The sequence below is a fragment of the Anguilla rostrata genome, chromosome 8 (assembly GCF_018555375.3).
Source record: "Anguilla rostrata isolate EN2019 chromosome 8, ASM1855537v3, whole genome shotgun sequence".
NCBI lineage: Eukaryota > Metazoa > Chordata > Actinopteri > Anguilliformes > Anguillidae > Anguilla > Anguilla rostrata.
In genome coordinates, this window is record NC_057940.1 from 6290389 (window position 1) to 6308353 (window position 17965).

Below are 17965 nucleotides of genomic sequence, written 5' to 3' on the forward strand. Positions count from 1 at the left end.
AAGCGGAAAACTTTTCTTTTCTTCTAATGCGTTCTGCTCTGCCAGGGCATTTGATTAGTTGTGTTTTTCGCTTAGTAATCGAGATTATCGTGAAAACATGCTGCACATTTGAGATAGTGACCCGGGTCCAGGGTCGCTCATGAGCTCTCTTGATAGTTTTCTGTTTACAAAGACTGAGTTTTATGCGTGAATTTAACCTTCTGTTTTAGAGAGATTTAAAACGAAACCGTGGAATTGGCCCATGTATTTTCAGAACCAAAACACGCATCCTGGGCTGGCTTGCGTCATATTGGGTCTTTGTACAAACAATCATATAAAAGCAAATGTAGTCTGCCATTTTTTGAACATTGAACACCTTCAGATTATTACACAACTGCAAATTATCTGTGCGACAGTAATCCTGTCAAAGTAATCGTGAAAACAAATCACCCATAGAACAGACAAGTATTCGAGGTGAGAAGCGTTCGAGCATTAGTGCCAAAAATGTAATGAAATCAAGGATAAGGAATAAATTCATCCAGGACACACAGATGCAAGTCAACTTTCCTCTTGTGGTAGAAGCTTACTGCAGTGGCCTCTCCAAACTATTAAAGATTGCTCGCGCATAGTTACTAGAGTAATGCAGAAGTAGTCACAGTATAGCGAACTTCTCCCGACTCTCGAGGGAAGACTTACAAATCGTTTAATTACACAAAGGCACCCACATGCTACATCCAAAAACTCAGTGTTATTAAATCACGATATTAAGACTAATATGAAAGAGAGCACTGTACATAAATTGCGCCATCTGGTGGATAATCAGTGGCACCACGTGTTTTTTTATTGGGTGAAAAATTGTGTGAAGCGTGGTTGACTAATAACTGACATTATTCACATTTGTTGACATAAGTAATGTCAACAAATATATATATAGTACGTTTAATTCTTTGCGAACACCACTCAATCGTCGCATTTATAGAAACATAATTTGCGCAAAGATTTTCTCTGGTCTGGAGAATTTTCTGTAATTTCCTAAAAGCCATCTGATAAATGTTAGCATACTGAGTCTTGAGAGGTAAATGCACTTTCGAAAAAAAAGAAAACAAAGATGTTGCATTGTTGTTAGTGTGTGTTCAGAACAATCAGTTACACACAAACAACAAATTATTATGCAAAAATATGATTTAATAAATATTTTCCCCCCCACACCCGAAACAAAGTGCTTAAAGTCCATTCGTAAGGATTCATCTCCATGACAACATGTTTTGTGCAGATGAGGTGGGTAATCCCCTGGTGACACATTGATAAAACACATCCATCACCTGCGATCCATTTTAAACCTGGCACCAAACACAATGCAGAAGAGGCGACTCAGTCTTCGAGCACGTAGTTCGGATTCACCACTATAAAGGGGTCCTCCTCTGTGACGGGGTCCTCCCCGAATTCGGCCCCCTTCTTCAGGCCCGTCTGGGTGAGCTCGATGAGGATGTGGTCCTGGGGAAACAGGGAGATTTAGGGTAGTTTAGGGTTGAACGGCAGCCATTTTGTTTCACAGGATTTCAGTCTCTCTTAAAATACAACATGTCCTGTTAGATATATAAATGTCTGTTTCCTTGTGAGGCTGAAGGCACGACTACACAGCACGTAAAATCAGAGAGATTTATTGCCCCTGATTTATTGCCTCTGTTTATTTAACATCGTGGCTTCCCTGACTCAGTTATATGCATTTTGCACCAGCAGAGAGAGCCTGGCTTTCAGGGTGACCAGTTGGACGTTTTTCCAGTCACACTCACGTAGTGGATCAGCCGCTGAAGCACTTTTTCGATCAGGCCCTTCTTGGCGATCAGCTCGGCCTCCGACTCGATCTCGCTCTCCATCTCTTTCAGGTACCAGTTAATCAGTTCACTTCTCTTTAGGGAGGATTCTTCATCAACTGAAATAAATAAATAAATTCACTGCCCTGTCATTCCTCCCAATGGCTTTGTAGAGAGAGCCTAATCTCTGAAAAAAGGTATTTTTGTTCAGTGCATTCAATTGTAAAAGAAACCAACTTTTTTTTAATTTTTTTTTTTTTAAACCAGTTTACAAACGATCTGGTAGGCAACTATTTCAGTTGAAATACTTGACAAGAACTTTTACACACACACACACACACACACACACACACACACACACACACACACACACACACACACACACACACACACACACACACACACACACACACACACACACACACACACACACACACACACACACACACACACACACTTCATTTAAACTCCCCAGTAAGAGGCAGAGCTGCGGTTCTGTTTCTCCTCCCCTGTAAGAGAAACGTGGACCCGCAGCCTGGAAAGTCCAACCCGGGCCAGGCGTACTCACGGTCCTCCATTTTCTGCACGTGCAGCACCAGCAGGTTGGAGACCTTCTTGTACTCGGCGAAGGTCATCCTGAAGGCGGGCTTGGCGGTGGCGGTGGCGGCTGTAGCGGCGCCAGTGGCGGGTTTCCCCGGTCCGTCCCCCTGCTGCTCCGCGGTCGCGGGCGTATCCGCGCGCCCATTAGCGCCGTCCGCCCCAGCCTGCTCCTCCCCCAGGACGCCATCCTGATCTGAGTACAGGGGCAATTAGGGCAATTAGGAGCCTGACTGCTGGGTGAAACACTGGGCTCACCACGTCCAGCCAGAGTCAATAAATTGTTGCAATTCTATTCAATTTCTGTTACCACTAGGGGGCAACAGTACTACACTCATTTTCATCTCCACTATATAAATTCAAAATGAACTCAAATGTAATAACTGAAATATAGAAACTCTGCCTTAACACTAGAAAGGCCAGCACTGATGCCATGGGGCATTCAGTCTTTAAAATTAAAATGACTCAAACACCCCAAATGCAATATCCCCCTCCTGTATCCCCCTCCTTCCATGACTTTTCCAGAATTTGTGGGCTGAAAATAACTGCATTTTTACAATTCTAAAAAAAATCTACTCGTTAAAGAAATAGATGCAGTTTGTGTCACTTTCTTCTCAACCCCCCCATAAGGCAGCAGGTGCTGGTACCCATGCGTGAATGGGCTTCTCTCTCTGCCATGCTATTCAGCAACTGAATGACTCACACTTTGATATAAGAATTGCTTGATTAAGCATTATCAAAACTAATTTTGCACATATAATCACACAGAATTAATTCATTGCAATCGTGTGATGAAGATGATTTACTTTGATTACTGACTTCAGCGTGGGGATCGATCATTGTGGGCGCTGTGGTTACAGACCGGTTTAGAACTTTGTGGAGATAACACCTCCGACATACTTTCGGTTTCACACTGAAACTGAGACTTTGGCTAAGGACAACTGCGTGGAACGCAATCGATTTGTGTGCGGTCCCTGCTCACACAAACAACCAAAGCTGTGCGTTCCACGGGGAACTGAGAAACAGCACGTAACGTGAAAGCACACTCCATTTACTGGGAGCTGGGAAGGGAGAAGTGAGATGAATCCTTATGACTGAAGAAATGACTTCATAAAAAACATTGCACTTTGTTATTTCTTCAACTACTTTTTCCATTTTGTGTTTTGCCTTGTCGAGCGGGTTTCTCAGTGTGCCTGTAGGCTAATACGCCTCGACACATTTTCCCTCGGCCTTTAACTATACCGCTATAACTTAGAAATAAAAGAAAAGTTGTGTCCTTTATTTCAAAAAAAATAGTTCTGCAATGTATGGCTTCATAATCTTTATGAAATTAGGTTGGGTGCTGAAATCGATGCTGTAATGCTGGATCAGTCTGACGCAGCCTTTCTAATCTTAAAGTTATACAGCGATGCCAATAATCTGCAGTTTAGACACACAACAAGGCTCACTGCCATCACAAGCAAGGACCAGTATAGGCAACAATACATCGAATAGCAACTGTGAATCCAGCAACGTGATAGGCTGACTGTTAAATTGAGCCATACAATTAAACTTCCTGCTTTGATGACAGCAGAGTTTAAATTTTCACCGTTCATGTCCTCCAGGTCATCTTGCTGGTCGAAGTTGATGTCCGGGGAGTCCACACGGATTATGGACTTGTTCAGCAGTCTGAAGGCCTCCTTGACATGTTTGGGGTGAACCTTACAGCGTCAGGGTTGGAAATGAAAATCGGAATCAGTCTAAAGAGTTGTTAAAACCTTTAAACAATGACAGGTTCAGAATGTATTGCTCACAAGAGATGGACAGTTTCAACAGTGACACAGGAAACAAAATGGCAACAGTAAACAGCCATTTTACAATTCTGACAAGTTATGAGTGCATGACTGAGATGGCTACGCTCTGGATGAGTAGAAGATCAATACAAATCTTCAAGGAAAAGGTATATTGTGCCCAAAGAATATATATGCAACTGAAAGATACTCCATGCTTCCAAAACTGTGTGATTGTTTGACTGCATCTCCTGTCAAGTACAAAAGTGAAACTTTAAATAATTTGGAGCTTTGCGAGATGCCGCACCCCTATACCCACAGCTCACAGGCTTCTGTGACATGTGCTCCACTGAAAACAATGAGACACGTCACAGCTGCAGTTATACCATGGCCCGGTCCCAGTGCACCTCCTAAGGACTCATTTTACTCTTTTGATGAGTCGCCATCTTATACAAAGGTTGTCCCAGACTTGAGCCAAATTTCAGCGAGGGGTGGTGGCTGTTTGACCCTCTGACTCTCCCTCAATAATGAGGAAATTAAAGTGCTGGCTTAAGAACTAGTGCTGACCCAGCATGCACTGCGTTGCCTAATGCTGTTGCCAGAGTCGTTAAAGCATGGCAGAGAAAAGCGAATTTAAATGCAATGTGACTGCCATGTTATCCCTTTCCAAAAGACAATTATCATGGTCGCTGCAGTACCGTCTTGACTGCAAGTAAGCGTGGTCTCAAATGACGCAAATTTCATGGAATAAAGTGTACCGTTAACACCAATCTAAATTACGGTGATCATTATTTGTAATGCAAATGTGGCGGTTCAAGGTAGTTCAGTGTGCCCAGCTGTTAAGTGATACACTTTTAAGTGATGATGATTCATTATTCATAATAATCGCTTGTAAATTCCGATTCGTCAGAGCAGACCGAAAGTGTGCTTTTTATGCTCCCCATCGCCTCGATGCCCGCCCTCGCTTGTGAGCGGCCCTTACACAAGTGACACTTATAATTAAGCGAAACTCGAAACGGAGGGGGGTAGTGATTAGGAGGTGAATTGGGACTGAGGTGCATGTGTCTGAAAGACCTGCGTGGCTTGAAGCCCATAATGGATGAGCTGCCCTCTCTGACCCAATCAAAAGACTTCACCCTGCACTCACCCAATCAAAAGACTTCACCATGCATTCACCCAATCAAAAGACTTTACCCTGCATTGCAAAAAGTCAAAGTGTGACGCTCACACACTCACTCGCCCACTTTTTGAGAATATGGTGACGGATGACTCATCTGACCGTATCACCTTTTTTCCCCACATCTCTGCAGACCAGTGCCTATGGTTTATGCACCACTCGACTGTCAAATGTGCATTTGCCTTTGCAATGAGGCGTTTATGCCCTGCAGCCCTACTGAAATGTCCCTCTCTATGTAGTTGCCGATGGACTGTTCTTGCTGACACAGTCTGATCACGTCCTGCCAAACACCAAACCGTAGAGAACGGGTAAAGAGTGCCTGACCTCGTCGGAGCAGTACATGCGCGCCATGGCCTCGGACAGTCTGAGCATGCTCTCCAGCTGCCGGACCGTGATTCGCCAGGCCGACTTGAGCGCCCCGCTGCTGTCCCGCTGCCGCAGGCGCTTGTACTGGTCCACCACGAACTCCTGCGCCTCCCGCGTGATCTGGGGGACAGGGGGGGGGGTGGGGGAAAGAGAGAGAGAGAGATAGAGAGAGACAGACAGACAGAGAAAGAGAGAGACAGACAGACAGACAGACAGAGAGAGAGAGAGAGAGAGAGAGAGCTGTACCACGGGGGTACTCAAACCAGGCCCCCTCCGGGTCTGTAGTCCCCCCTCTTCCCCTGTGCTGAATTTTACTTTTTTTTTTTAAAAGCCAGGAGAAGAACCTAGGGTCCTGTAGCGGTGTCCCTTCCTGAGTTAAAAGTTTGCTGACACCAACCTCTCTAATCCAAAACCTAGATATACTCAAACCTGGCCCTCCAGGCCTGTAATACTGCTGGATCTCTCTTCTACCTGATTGGTAATTGATCGATTAATGGCGGCAGAGTTAACTCACCTGGTGTCTCACGGTTTAAATCAGTCCTGATTCAAAGGGAAGAATGAAAACCAACAGCACTACTGGCTTTGAGGATCAGATTTGAGCATCACTGATGCAACACATTAGCCAGTCTCTCTCTCTCTCTGTCTCACCTGAATGGTCTTCCTCTGACTCATATCTGTGCACGCCAAAACTTTTGAACTACTGTATGAGAAGTGTACGCTGCCATCATGTGCCTCGGAGCACAGCGTGCACACGCTCATACTTCAATTCATTTTTGTGGCATTTTATAACGCAGAAAATAGGCTTTTACTGCATTTCTACACTTCCACCAGAAGAGGGCAGTGTGGCGCTTCATTACCGACCTCAAATAAACCGGATTCTGTCCGCCGTCAGAAAAAGAAACGGTGAAAGACACTCACCTTCGGCTGGAACTGCCGGGCGAACAGTATGTATCGCTGTATCTCGTCCGTTTCGTAGACTCGTTCTACAGACTCCACGTTTCTCGAGTGCAGGTCCACAATGCGTCGGGCAATGGCATAATCCGTAACCTAGTGACGGAAAGACAACTTTCATCGTCCTGTTATAATAACACCTCTGGTTACATTTAAAGTACATTTTTATTGGCTATGATTTTCAAATATTTCTCAGCAAATGCAGAAATGGTCATGAATTTTTCAAAGGATTTCAAGCCCTAAGACAGATGGGTTTTGAATGCCAACTCCTGACACTCTGAATTTCTTTCCTCTGCAGTGAATGCAGATGCTTTCTACACCGTGTTAACTGCATTTACAAAAGACCAAGTATAACAGGGGTGTCCAGTCTTATCCAAAAAGGACTGATGTGGGTGCTAGTTTTTGTTCTAGCCCAGCACCAGATTCTACTTATCAAGGTCTTGACTGAAGACCATGATTAGCTAATTAGTTGAATCAGGTGGCATAGTCCTGGCCTAAAACCTGCAGCCACACTGGCCCGTTTCAGATAAGACTGGACACCCCTGAACTCTATTAGGGAAATGTCTGGGTACAAAAATAAAATGTCTGAATATTCATTTATTTGTGTGGGCATTTTATTTTTAGCGGCCTTTGTACAACCTCCCTGGGTACCTGACAGATTGCCTGCAGAGCAGTTTTATAGAAAAAAAAGTTGCATGAACTAGAAATGAAATAACCTTGCAGTACTTTAAAATTGCTCACACAGTGAGAAATTAGGTGCCTTGAATTTGAATTGCAAAGGATTCAATCGACTCACTAAATATAGAAATGAACATATTAATCCTCTTTGCAATCAGAATCACAAAATGCCAAGATCAAAAAACAAATGCAGGGTTCTATGCTAATTTCTTTCCCAAGGACCAAATTCACTCCTACATTGAAAAATTTAAGAGGACAACTAATGCACTCCTAAATTATTCTTCCAGTTAGTACATCAATTTTCAGGAGCAAATGCTCCTAAAATGGAAGCACTGTAGAGCCCTGAAATATTATACAAACAAGCCTACTTTATAAATGTCACATTTTTATCCCGAAAGCCACAAAGTACTGCCCAAAGTATTCCTCCCCCCCCCACCCCCCCAGTGGTGTGACTGTTTAACGAGCTGCCAATCATAAGCGAACGTGGATACAGCATGGAAACGCCACGTCAGACCTCCCGGTCTCCCATTAAGAAAGTTGACCCATTCCCAGGTTTAGTCTTCGGTCACTTCAGAAAGTAATGAAGTAATTTACCTCGTTACACTCGTCCACCAGAATGAAGAAGAGGTCGAATCGGGACATGATGGGGGCGGACATGTTCACGTTCTGCTTCAGGGACTTGGAGCGGTTGTACCTCCCGTCGATGGGGTTGGCGGCCGCCAAGATGGAGGTGCGGGCGTTCAGCGTGGCCTGGATTGCAAAGGGTTAATAATAATAATAATAATAATAATAATAGTAATAATAATAATATAATAATTATCGGCCGCCCTTCTGAACACTCATGGTCACCTTACATGGTATTAAAATGGATAGAAATATGACAAGACAGTACACACACAGACATGGCCTTAAAAAACAGAATATTATTATGTTAACACATTTAGATCCCCCCCACCCCCCACTCAGCCCCTTCCATCACGGGGGGGGGGGGGATCTAAATGTGTTAACATACGGGGGGGGAGGGTGGTACACACAAACACTGCAAGGAGCAGGGAGACGCAGGAAAGTGGCAAAAGCTGTCCATCGTCAGAATCATAAAAAAAAGTTTTATCACCATTTTTGGTCATTTAGATTTTTTAAATTGCAAGAAAGTTCTCATCCAACCTCTGTGTACTACTGGCGATTCGTAACTGAACTATTAAAGCTGGTTCAAAAATCCGGGGGCGAGGGGGGAAGTTTCATTTTTTGGAAATGCACGTCTGTTGCGCCATCAGGGTGATATAGGCCAAGACAGAAAAATAATGAGCAGAGATCAGAGGTTGGAACAAACAGTCGTTTAACACTACTTCTGGGTATTAATGTAACACAGGGACATTGACGAAACAGGACGCCTTCCAAATATGGCAGCAATCGGTCGAAACGTCAGCCAATGGCGCACTGCGTTTGACACGGTTCATCACGTTTTCAGAGAGGAACCACAGCGTTTCTAATCCCTGTAAATCTGACCCAAAGCTGCCATTTGGGCGTGGCGATCCTGCCGACACCCCACAGGCGTCGGGTCTGACCTACCTTGACGCCGGCCTTGGTGATGGAGATGGTCTGCTGCTCCATGGCCTCGTGGATCGCCACCTGATCCTTCAGGTCCATCTTGTCAAACTCGTCAATGCAGCACACGCCCTGAGAGAGCAAAAATAAAATAAAAAATAAGATGGCTTCTCCCCAGAGACACGCTACAGGGTAGGCTTCCCTACTCCACCAATGAATTCACGCAAGCACTAACTTCAAATTGATTGGACAGATTCTCCCCGCGATACACTACACATGTATATGCTAGGGCAGGCATCCCCCATGCTACCAATGAATCCACACAAGCGCTAATGTCCAATTAATAAAACAGTGTCTCCCCGAGACTCGCTAAAAATGTACATTCTAGCAATGAATTCGCCCCAAGCGCTAACTTCCAGTCGCGGCTCTGACGCTAGGTTTTGCGTTAGCGGCAGCCGCGCCGGAGTGAGCGAAAGCCGCCCGTTTCAGGGCTAGTTCCCGCGCTACGCTACGCTACGCGCAGCGTCGCCGTAGTTACGTTGTCGGCCAGCATGAGCGCCCCGGCCTCGATGACGAACTCGTGCGACTCCTCGTCCCGCACCACGGCGGCCGTTAGCCCGGCGGCGCTGCTAGCCTTCCCGCTGGTGTAGACGGCCCGCGGCGCGAAGTCCTCCACGTGCCTGGGGAGGGGGGAGCGGGTGGGGGGGGGAGAAGGGGGAGAAGGGTTTGAGTGAAAACAGGGGCATAGGCAGCCAGTGCTGTTGCCAACCCATGATTTTGTGGCTAGAGTTAGTGACCTTTTAGACCCCTTTAGCAACTGTCAAAAAAAAGAATACAAAAATAGTGCCTAGCAACAAGAAATCCACCAACACACATAATACACACATTGATATAGAAAATACCTCTATTCTATTTCTAGGTGTCTTTTCAGGGAAATCTCCCTCCATCATGTAACACGTTTTCATACGCAACCAAGTACGTGATGTCATAAATATGCAAATTATCGTGACATCATTTAGCAACCTCTCTCTACTTTGGTACATTGTTAGCTACTTTCCATGGGAAAAAGTTGGTAATGATGCAAGCTAGTTCACCTCAGTGGCACCTTTTCCAGCATCTGCACTAACACACAGACTGAAAGGTTTTACAACACACCATGGGGTGGTTTTAAACAAGCCAGAGAAAACCACCCCCCCCCTCCTACTGTAACCTGACATCACTCCTGACTGCCCTCACTGAGCTCGGTTCGATTTCTGCCAGAGGCAGAAAACACCGCTGGACTTTCTTCCACCCATGAACTCAGCCCAGCTAAGCTCTGCCTCCTGGCTGAAGAACTGTGCTAATTAGCAGGTCCAGGTGATTGGCTACAATAAAATACCGGAGAGGACTGTTGCCTTCTGAACCTGGACTTTTTCTAACTCAAGATTTCCGTCCAGGTAATCGGAACAAAATAATGGGGAGAAATTCTGCTTTCTGAACCTGGACTTTTTCTAACTCAAGATTTCCGTCCAATCACAAGCAGTTCTCAGCTCTAGCAGAGGAAAACCAGCAGCGCTCGGGGATCGGAGGTCATTTCGTGTCAAAGCGTTTTTTTTGGCACGGGGCACATACATGGGACGGGTTACAGCTGCAGGAGGCCAAATGCACCCTGGGACCGATGTCACAGTCACTGCACCAAACGCACAATTAAAATGCCCGAGTCATTGCACTCGGTCCGCAGAGACCGCCGTTGGCCAAAAACTGAGGAAATCAATCGGAGAAAGAGTTTCTTTGGGAGCAACAGCCATCTCAAAATGTCTTTTGTACATGCCAGTTGTCTGCTGTGCATTTGGTACATCTAGGAAAAAATGCTTCCAGGGCTCCAATGCAATACTTTTTTCAACAGGGACAATCCGTTCTCAGTTCCAATAAGTTATTTCTGTTGAATGATAGTCCGCTATACCTAATAATTTGCAAACATTCCACCATTCTCTATTGCTTTTGGCTGTGTGGACATGTTAAGGCTGGTTTTGAGTTATGAATCGTGAATTAAAAAGGAGATTGGATTTTTCTGAGCGTGATCTATCGCTAGACTAGACATCTATGGTGCGGCCCCACTGAACTTGTGTGCTTCAAAACGCCTTCATGTAAAAGCCAGAAAATTAAACTATGACCAGATGAGAAGTTTTTTTTGGCTCGAATGGACTAGGACCGGTGTCGTACTTGAGGAACTGGCTCTTGGAGGTGCTGGGATCGCCCACGATGCACACATTGATGTCCCCCCTCAAGGAAGTGCCCTCCATGGTCGTCTTGGCGACGCCTCCAAACAGCATGAGGAGAATGCCTCTCTTTATCTCGTCATTTCCTGGAATCGCAACCATAGAACGTCAAACAAAAATAGAGTAATAAACGAACACACTAATTACCCCACTGCGGGGTAAAAAAATCGGAACGCTTATGCTGAAACATGAGCATAGAACTGCATCAAATGGTTTATTACTGTGCAAACAGCCAGTAACGCGCAACACATTTCTAAACAATGAATGTCATGAAAACGGATACATTAAAAAAGATTTAACATTGATTTATTTTCCCCTACAGACATTTGGAAATGAATTTCTTTACGCTTGAGTAATTTCCATCTCACTGGGGAGTTTTTATTTCTTAACTTCACTTGCTCACTTTTTTTGGGGTCCAGGCCTGGTTTTTGCTCAATTTTCCTTTCCGTTCTCTCTGTAAAGCATCTTTTTTGCAAATAAAATTAAACTTAACTGAACATGGCAGGCCATTTAATGTCTAACAGATGATTCTGGCCCAGCTGGATTTAGCCAGTGTGTCAGTGAGGAGGAGGTGGTCACGCCGTACCGTGGATGGTGGGGAAGAGGCTGGTGCAGAGGTTGTGGTAGAGGTTCTTGTCCTGGCTCATCTCAAACACCTTCTCCCACTCCTGCACCGTCATCTGGTTCTTCACACTCTCCGCCGTCTGGTCCTCCTGCCTCAGCTCTGTCCCACCGAACTGCAGAGACACCATCCAGCTCAGGTATGGCCACGAGTCCTCTCCCCCCACCCAAATGACCCTTTCCAAAGCAGACACGGCCTGAAAGCTCACACCTCTTATTAATCAAGTCTCTCCTCCAACCTTCATGGTTCCTTAATGATACTCTTCGAAAAGTAGTTTAATGTTTTTTTTTGTTTTTTTTTTTAAATTCCAAGTCAGTGTTCTAGAACTCCACTGCGTTCAGTCACCAGCAGTGATTGTGACATCAGCATTAGAATGTTCAGTCAAGAACCATTCTTAATGGTAGGACTGGTTGTAAACCGAATCGCACTTACTAAACAAGCTTTACCTTTCAAACTTTAACTGCAGTGTATACAGTGTTAGCCTTGAAATGCTTTTAAAAAATCAAGGCGCTCGAGATCTTAAAGCTGCCTCCCGCCAATCAGAACCATCTCGCATTTTCCCTCAACCTGACCCTTCAACGAGTGGGAGGTCAGGAGAGGTGGGGGGCGACACGCGGGGGAGGGGGTGGGGGGCGGCCGCGGAGCTGGGCATGCTCACCCGCGGGTTGGTGGGGGCCACGTGGCACGCCAGGAAGGCCAGCCGGTAGGACAGGTCCCTCACCCCGAGGGCCTTCAGACCCTGGACGCCGTCGTTCTCGAACCCGTCCCTCCCCGTCACGCGGCTGCTGGTCTCCGCCCGGGTGCCTGGGGGGGGACGGGACGGCGCGGTGCGCAGCCAATAAAGTTTCAGCAAAAAAAAAACAAAAAAACAAACAGATGGATGAACCAAATGAGAGGACACAGCCGACACCTCAGCAGCATGTGGCGAGACTGAATCTGAAGGGTGAATCAATCTATAGTCTAATAAGCACACCCAAAATACAGACAGGCGCGTACGCAGCACAAAACACGAGGACAAGAGGAAACATGACGCTGAAATTTTATTTTTGATAACCGACCGGCTTTTTTAGGCAGGTGCATAATGGGTACGCAAATTAAGGGGTGTCTGTCCCCGCTGTTTGAAATTCAGAAGGTGCCAGAAAATAAATTGGGTGTCAGAGCCCTGCTATCAAAAGCAAATGGGAGTCCTGGAACCCCCTGGAATGGGAACATGACTAAATCATTACCCTTCAACGGTCCATCCCGCGACGGGGTAACTGGAGCCCGCTGCAGTGCCACGCAAATACACAATTGTAAAACACTTCAGGTAATATGTTAGAGTTGTACGTCATTGGCCTCCTTACACAGGTCAGTCGCTTCCAGAAATGAAATATTTATTGTTACTACAGAGAGATCAGATCACATGATGTATACCTTGGTTATTACGGAGACATGATATGGTGTATACCTTGGTTACTACGGAGACATGATATGGTGTACACCCTGGTTACTACGGAGACATCATGTGGTGTATACCGTGGTTACTATGGAGACATTATATGGGGTATACCTTGGTTACTATAGAGACAGCATATGGTGTACACCCTGCTTACTACGGAGACATCATACAGTGTATACCTTGGTTACTACGGAGCCATCGTATGGTGTGTACCAGGGACCTCCCACCTCTCCGGACACAAATAAAAATAAAGAAATGCAAAAGCGGGCGTTGCGTGACCTGCCACGGCGAGCGCGGAGACGTCGGGCACGACGATGAGCGTCCCGGTGAAGTCGCAGCGATCCCCGGCCTGGGCCGCCTCCACGGCCTCCGCCCGCAGCACCACCTCCAGGCTGCGCGGGATGGAGCCCCGTGGGAGCTCCGCCTGCGTCTCCTGGATACGCACCTGTCAGGGAGGCGTCAGACAGTGTAGTAGAATGGGTAAGGAGCTAGTATTGTAACCTAAAGGTCACAGGTTTGATTCCCAGGTAGGACACTGCCCTTGTACGGTACTTAACCTGCATTGCTTCAATACATATCCAGCTGTATAAATGGATGCAATGTAAATGCTATGTAAAAGTTTTGCAAGTCACTCTGGATAAGAGCGTCTATTAAATGCCTGTAATGTAATGTCTACGAGCCCCGCACACGCGCGCCCCGCCCGGCCATGCCCACCTTCTGGAAGTCGACGAAGCGCGACTTGTTGGTGTCCAGCATGAAGCGGCGGCGGTTGGCGCACACGGGGTTCTTGCAGATGGCGGGCTGCGTGTATTTGAACTGCTGCTCCACGTCTCTGATGAGCGACTGGCAGTCCAGGCACAGGAAGCTGCCGCTCACCAGCTCCGGGTGCACGGGATGGGTCCGCACCACCTGACCGCTGATGCGTAGCAGGGTGCCGATGCGAGCCGTGGACAGCTCCCGTATCCTGTTTGGGTTCAGTCAGTTTTATCCGTTCGCTTAGAGAACGCAGCAAATGCATACAACAACACACAACTCCCGGATCATGTTTGGGTTCAGACTAAGTGGTATCTGTGCGCTTGGCGAACATGGGACCCTACTTTTGTCTTGACGGGAAATCTGAGAAGGCCACGTAGAACTCCTTGTTCGGCGGGATGTTTCCATGGTCGCGGGCGAACTGACGCACAGCCCGGCAGAGGAACGGGTAGACTCTGGAAACAGTAATGTCACGAAAGATTCTAAATTCGTTAACGTCATCCAAACTGCGAGATTTGTGATCCCAAAAACACTCTTTTTAAGGCGTTTTTTTTTTTTTAAATAAAAAAGCAGTGGGAGGTCCATCTCTATGATACATAAAACCACATGACAATTAAAATTAAATTTACAACGAGGAATCTCAAAGATACTTGATTTTTGAGAACGTCCACTTTAGCTGTGCCATATTGCATAAACGCGTTTGCTACAATCGATTTTTATAGGGTATAGCCTACAGTAGACTCAACCATCTTATTATATATGCAATATAGTATAACGACGGACGAGGACATTGACATTACCGGTAATATTCTTCCTGTATAGTGGTGGCAAGTTGCTGATTGTAGTGCTCAATGTTGGTGAAGTTCACTACAAGGGTGTTTCTCTCGGGTCGAATCAGTTCCTCGGCATCAGGCAGGTAGAGTACCTCCCCATTTTTGCTCTGAAATCTAAATGATTAAATAATTGTCGTTATAGAACCTTTGCAATTAGCCATCATGGCAGTAGGCGTTTGAAGTGAAACAACGGTTTAACAAAAAGGCAATAAAACGTAGACATCGCATACTTAAAAGTGAATAATGGTGCAACTTACTCCTCCAAAAACTCGATAAATAATTTTTGACACTTTTCAGATAGGTCATCTCTAACTTGTACTCCTACAGCAGCAGCTTCAGTTGTAGGCTCCATTCTGGGGGAAAAAATAAACGGTTAAAAATTGAAGAGGATTAAATTTCGGTCGCTCTCGCGAGCAAAGTTTCGCATAGCTGATGTTTTTCAATGGACACAGGTGTGAGCAATCAAATCCAATTTTGTTCCACGAGGATCGTTTTGCGCATGACCAACGCAGATTTCACCAGCCTACAACAATCTTGACAACGCCATTATTTGAATCAGAGTACTTACAGCATTTTTTATGTCTGTCCTGGGTTGTCATTGTGATGAATCTAGCGTATGCTGTAGACGAGACCCTCGTTTATGCTGTGACAGCGTGTCAAACGGGGAAGTAAGAAAGGCTTTTATCAGAAAGGTTTCTTGCAGAAATTCGGAAGTCATTTTGCTGAAAGGTTTGTTTTTTTTGTTGTTGTTTTTTCCTTCATCAAATTTCAAGTAAATTCAATCAAGGAATGGATTCAGCTTTTAACGATTTTATGCAAAGGTAATTTACTTCTATCCATGGCCAAGACAGAAGCAGGCCCTGCAAATTTTTACAGTGCTCTAAATCATTGCATTTATTAGACAAAGTGCCTCACCCCTGGAATTTAAGTCGTTACCGAATATGGGAAATGTAAGTGCTGGCATTTTACAGTCCTGCTGAAGTTTGTATAGGTCTGAAATACATTGTTAAACCATCCATAGGCCAATCAAATTGATTCTTTTTGGGATTTGATTAAAACCCCTTATCTGGTTGGATTAAAATTTAATCCTTGCTTTTCAGAACTCGGAGGAGTGCTTGATGACGCCATTGATCCGTCTGAGATGGAATCTAAAAATAACAGAAATGAATCAATCCATATGGCTTGCAAGAATAACATCTGGCTCACAAGAGAAACTAAATCATTCATGATTTAGAAACTGGACTGAACAAGCAAAACGGAAAGCTCGAGACAGTGCTTACAATGTGATGTATTGGTTGCATCAACAATACTTCCGGCAGAACCTAGTACCATTTTCTGGAAAATGCTGAATGTATTTTACAAGCGAAGTAAGAGGCATAAATAGTAGGCCTGCTAGGAAGTGTTTCTGGTGTCAGAAGTGTGCGCTTGTAAACGTAAGCACAGGTGCTTCCTCAGCACCTCTCCCACTACAGACTGTGGTCTTTGTCCACAGTGTGCTTAGATGGTGAATTCTTAGAGGGAGTTTGTGTGCCATACTTTGTTGTTTGTCTTTTTTTTTTTTTTTTTAACACATTGAAGGTTCTCACCCAGCTCTACATGCTGCAATTTAATTTAATTTTTCAAATTAAACAAGTGGTGCGGTGAGTTTCACTGTCACCTCGCAGCAAGAAGGCACTGAGTTTTGAATCCCAACCGATTCTCTGTGGAGTTGCTTGTTCTCCCTGTGTCTGTGGACACCTTGATATCCTCCCACAGTAGAAAAGAAATGGAGACGGAATGAGTGTGTGAGTGAACGGTGAGTGTGCCCTGCTATGGATTGGCAACCTGTCCTGGATGTATTTCTTTCTCTCCTACACTGCATGCTGGGATAGGTTCACAAGGGTGGCATTACCATGGTGACAATAGAAGGGTGTACACAGAAAGACTAGTTAGAACAGGTTAGAAAAATGCTAATAAACGCAAATGTATTATACTTAGTTGTAGGGCTGGCAAAGCTACATTACATTTTACATGACGTTTATTTGGCAGAGGCTTTTGTTCAAAGCGATGTACAATAAGTGCAAGCTATCGCGAGTCTATAATTTTTTCAAACAATACAGTTTTGAGCTATATTTTCATGATTGTTTAACCACCATCACATCACATAGAGGACTTACTCTGCGCACACGCACGCACGCACGCACGCACGCACGCACACACACAGTAGCGAGCAAACAAGATGGTAATTATTTCCTCCGAAACTCGGGAGGTAATTGTGTTTCAGCTCGGGAAATGATTCTGCAACATTGCTGGAAAACCGCACCATTTAGGTGCGGTATTGCCTGGTGGCAAGCCATCGGTCTCGCCTCTGCTGTGATAAGCCCACAGTCTACGGATAAGAGCCATCGCCCAAGCCGTTGACGTTCAGCGATAAACCCGAGCTCAGATAAGCTCTCCGCTATTGCAGCCGTTGCACCAGTTGAAGATTCATCATGCCCGACAAAGGTATAGTGCCTAAAGAAGATGAGCACACTGGCCTCCGCTGGACTCTGTGAATAAATGCCAAGCAATGTATCTTAAAAGTGAAAGTAAAGGGTTAAAATCAAGCTTTTTAAAAAAAAAAAAAAAAAAAAAGGCGAAGATCATTTTTGAGTGACAAAGGAGATTCACATGATGAGTTTATCATTAAGCTGTTTTTCTCCATACAGTTATTCGTAGATATCACCAGGGCTAATAACAGAACTATTTAAATTCATAGACGGCCCCGCTGAAGTGAAGCTGTCTTTTCAATAGCTAACTGTACAACAGCCTGAAGGATTTGGCCACAATTTCCCCAGCCTATTGGCTGTACACTTTGTATCTCCCACTGATGTTCAGAGCTGCAGTTTAGCTCGGTCGTTACAGTGTCCCAAGAGTAAATTTAATGTGCTTTCTTAAATGTCAGATTAAAACTCTTTACACTAAAAAATGTGGACTGACATTAGGACTGAGGACAAAATGAAGTCTCTAAGACGTTTGCTGAGTCTGCAGAACTATTGTTTTGTTTAGTTTTTTTCTTTAAAAAGTTCGGCCTTTTAGGTTTAAAGTTGAATTTGGACTGAATTTGGGCAATTTATATTTCAATATCAAAGGCTTTTCGATACATAATTCCACACAGCCTTTTGTTGAACAAAGACTTTCCATTAGTTTCTTCTGCTGAGCAGCCA

The 17965-nt window shown here is 45.1% G+C and overlaps 1 protein-coding gene and 1 long non-coding RNA gene across 2 annotated transcripts; one reads left to right on the forward strand and one right to left on the reverse strand.

Annotated features, from left to right (window-relative positions):
* Window positions 1-1143: 1143 nt before the first annotated feature.
* Window positions 1144-15224, reverse strand: mcm6l (MCM6 minichromosome maintenance deficient 6, like). Its single transcript, XM_064346077.1, has 17 exons — window positions 15038-15224; window positions 14748-14894; window positions 14292-14402; window positions 13909-14158; window positions 13474-13639; window positions 12415-12560; window positions 11721-11871; window positions 11079-11220; window positions 9415-9556; window positions 8901-9008; window positions 7926-8081; window positions 6621-6749; window positions 5661-5822; window positions 3979-4090; window positions 2362-2586; window positions 1773-1912; window positions 1144-1473 (listed from the first exon to the last, which is right to left on the reverse strand). The coding sequence occupies exons 1-17, from the start codon at window positions 15130-15132 to the stop codon at window positions 1351-1353; spliced, it is 2505 nt and encodes an 834-aa protein (XP_064202147.1). The 5' UTR covers window positions 15133-15224; the 3' UTR covers window positions 1144-1350.
* A 73-nt stretch (window positions 15225-15297) lies between these two features.
* LOC135260676 (uncharacterized) lies at window positions 15298-16314 on the forward strand. Its single transcript, XR_010331716.1, has 2 exons — window positions 15298-15509; window positions 15881-16314. It is a non-coding gene; the product is annotated as an uncharacterized LOC135260676 (long non-coding RNA).
* The last annotated feature ends 1651 nt before the right edge of the window (window positions 16315-17965 follow it).